Source organism: Polyergus mexicanus, unplaced genomic scaffold (genome assembly GCF_030449975.1).
Source record: "Polyergus mexicanus isolate NDT 795.1 unplaced genomic scaffold, iyPolMexi1.0 SCAF_3, whole genome shotgun sequence".
Taxonomy (NCBI): Eukaryota; Metazoa; Arthropoda; class Insecta; order Hymenoptera; family Formicidae; genus Polyergus; species Polyergus mexicanus.
The window spans coordinates 10,783,261-10,785,394 of record NW_027223323.1 but is presented as its reverse complement, the minus strand read 5'-3'; the positions used below and the strand labels follow the sequence as shown (position 1 = coordinate 10,785,394).

General features: G+C 47.8%; 1 protein-coding gene across 1 annotated transcript; it reads left to right on the top strand.

Annotated features, from left to right (window-relative positions):
- Positions 1–517: 517 nt before the first annotated feature.
- LOC138944985 (uncharacterized) lies at positions 518–1,737 on the top strand. The gene is made up of 2 exons (XM_070316108.1): positions 518–1,018; positions 1,243–1,737. Exons 1-2 carry the CDS (start codon positions 518–520, stop codon positions 1,735–1,737), a joined length of 996 nt encoding a protein of 331 aa, XP_070172209.1.
- The last annotated feature ends 397 nt before the right edge of the window (positions 1,738–2,134 follow it).

Sequence of the window (2,134 nt, the reverse complement as noted above, 5' to 3'; positions counted from 1 at the left end):
CCTGGGTTTCTCGTCTCGCGTGTTACAACCGAATAAATGGTACGCGTCCGATAAGCCGATAAATATTATGGCCATTAATCTCATTCGAGTAGAGTGCAACGTCACGACAGGGGCGTATCATAACGACAAATCCGCGCATACTATACATGAATTCGCACCTAACGTTCCACCCGGATATAAAGTGTCGGAGATTCCAACGCGGATCATTTACCTTCCGATCATCGCGCGGACCATTACCGATATAAACGTGCGTGTTGTGGACCAAAACGGAAAATTGATCGATTTTCGCGGCGAGGAGATCACGATTCGTCTACACATGCGGCGAAAAGGGTAGAGAAGCGCGCGATGCTCGTAGTGAATGGATCGAACGCGAGAAACGCGCCCGTCGTCGCTGTCACGTCGCCTCTAAACGCGGAAAAGAGAAGGAAGAAGGGAGGAAGACTGACCATCGCCAACGCGGCTTTTCTGCGCTCTTTGGGTTTCGTCGTGCCGAGGACCGCTTCTTCGTAAAAACGGAATGTGCGACATTCTAAGTATCGGTGGGGAGCCGATCTTCGACGATCGCATCGTCAGGATCGAGACTCACACGTACAACCCTTACGCCAATACTATGTTCGGAAATAGCGATGAGATACGAATTCCTATACAACAGCAGGATTTGTACACATTGCCTTGCGACAGTTTTCTCTATGTCGAGGACAGACTCGAGTCGAAGGAGGCGCCGAGCGCGCAAGGGGAAATCGCATCGGTGACGAGACTAGTGAACAATAGCGCGGCGTTTATGTTCGAGGAGTTTCGCTACGAGCTCGATGGATGCTCGGTGGAGATCGATCGAAACAGAAACGTTGGAATAACGAGCACGATTAAGAATTACGCGTCGCTGACGGTCGAGAGAAGCAAAACATTAAAAAACGCTGGATGGGATTTATTAGCGACAACTCATTCGTCGATCGCGGATTTTAACTTTTGCGTACCTCTCAACGTGCTATTAGGTTTTTGCGAAGATTACAAGCGCGTTGTGATCAACGCGCGACACGAACTTATTCTAATACGAGCGCGCAACGATAACAATTGCGTCATATCGCGCGAAACGCAAGAACCTAAAATCGTTTTGTTAAAGATACAATAGCGAATGCCTCATATAGTATTGAATGATGTTAATAAATTAAGATTATTGCGCACGTTAGATAGCGGAGCGTCGCTTTTTGCTCGTGGGATCTATACGAGTTTCCGCTTCTACAGAGCACGAACAAACACTCGTGGGCCGTCAAAGCGGCGACGCAACTCGAGAAACCGCGATACGTTATCTTCGCGCTACAATCTGGAAAGAAGAACGTTCTGTCCGAGGAGCCTTCTTTATTCGACAATTGCAAACTAACTAATGTCAAACTGTATCTTAATTCTGATTTTTATCCTTACGACGACATGAATCTAGATTTCGATAAGCATAAAGTCGCCGTGTTATACGATATGTATTCGAAATTTCGAAAAACGTACTACGGATGCGACAACGACGAAGCGCTCTTAAATCTAAATAAATTTTTAACTCACGGCCCGCTCGTAGTCATCGACTGTTCTCGACAGAACGAATCGATCAAGAGCCCCACCGTGGACGTTCGCCTAGAGTTCGATTGCAAGGAAAACATCCCCTCTAACATCACAGCCTACTGTCTTATCATTCACGATCGAGTGGTAGAGTACAATCCGCTCACTAACGTCGTGCGCAGAATCGTGTAAGCCTAACAACGACGATGGACGCGCCCGATCTTCGTCGATCTTCAAGGTTTCGTAGTTAACGAAAAATTCGTCGCGAAAGAAGTAGCCGTGTTAAGAAATGGCGTGGAATTGACGCATCACATCTTTCGCCCGCCGATGTCGTGGGATCTGCTCACGAGAGCGGAAAAATCGCGAGCGTGTTGGCTGATATCGAATCATCACCAGCTAAAGTGGAACGATGGACACACGAATTACGGGTCGATGAAAAGACTCGTTCGAGACGCCGTATGTCGAGGATCTAGCCCCGATTCGACGGTGCAGATCTATGTCAAAGGTCACGAGAAGAAGAAGTGGCTGATCGAGATCTTAGGAAACGTCGCCGACGATCACGAAGTACTCTGCGTTGATACCACTGCTT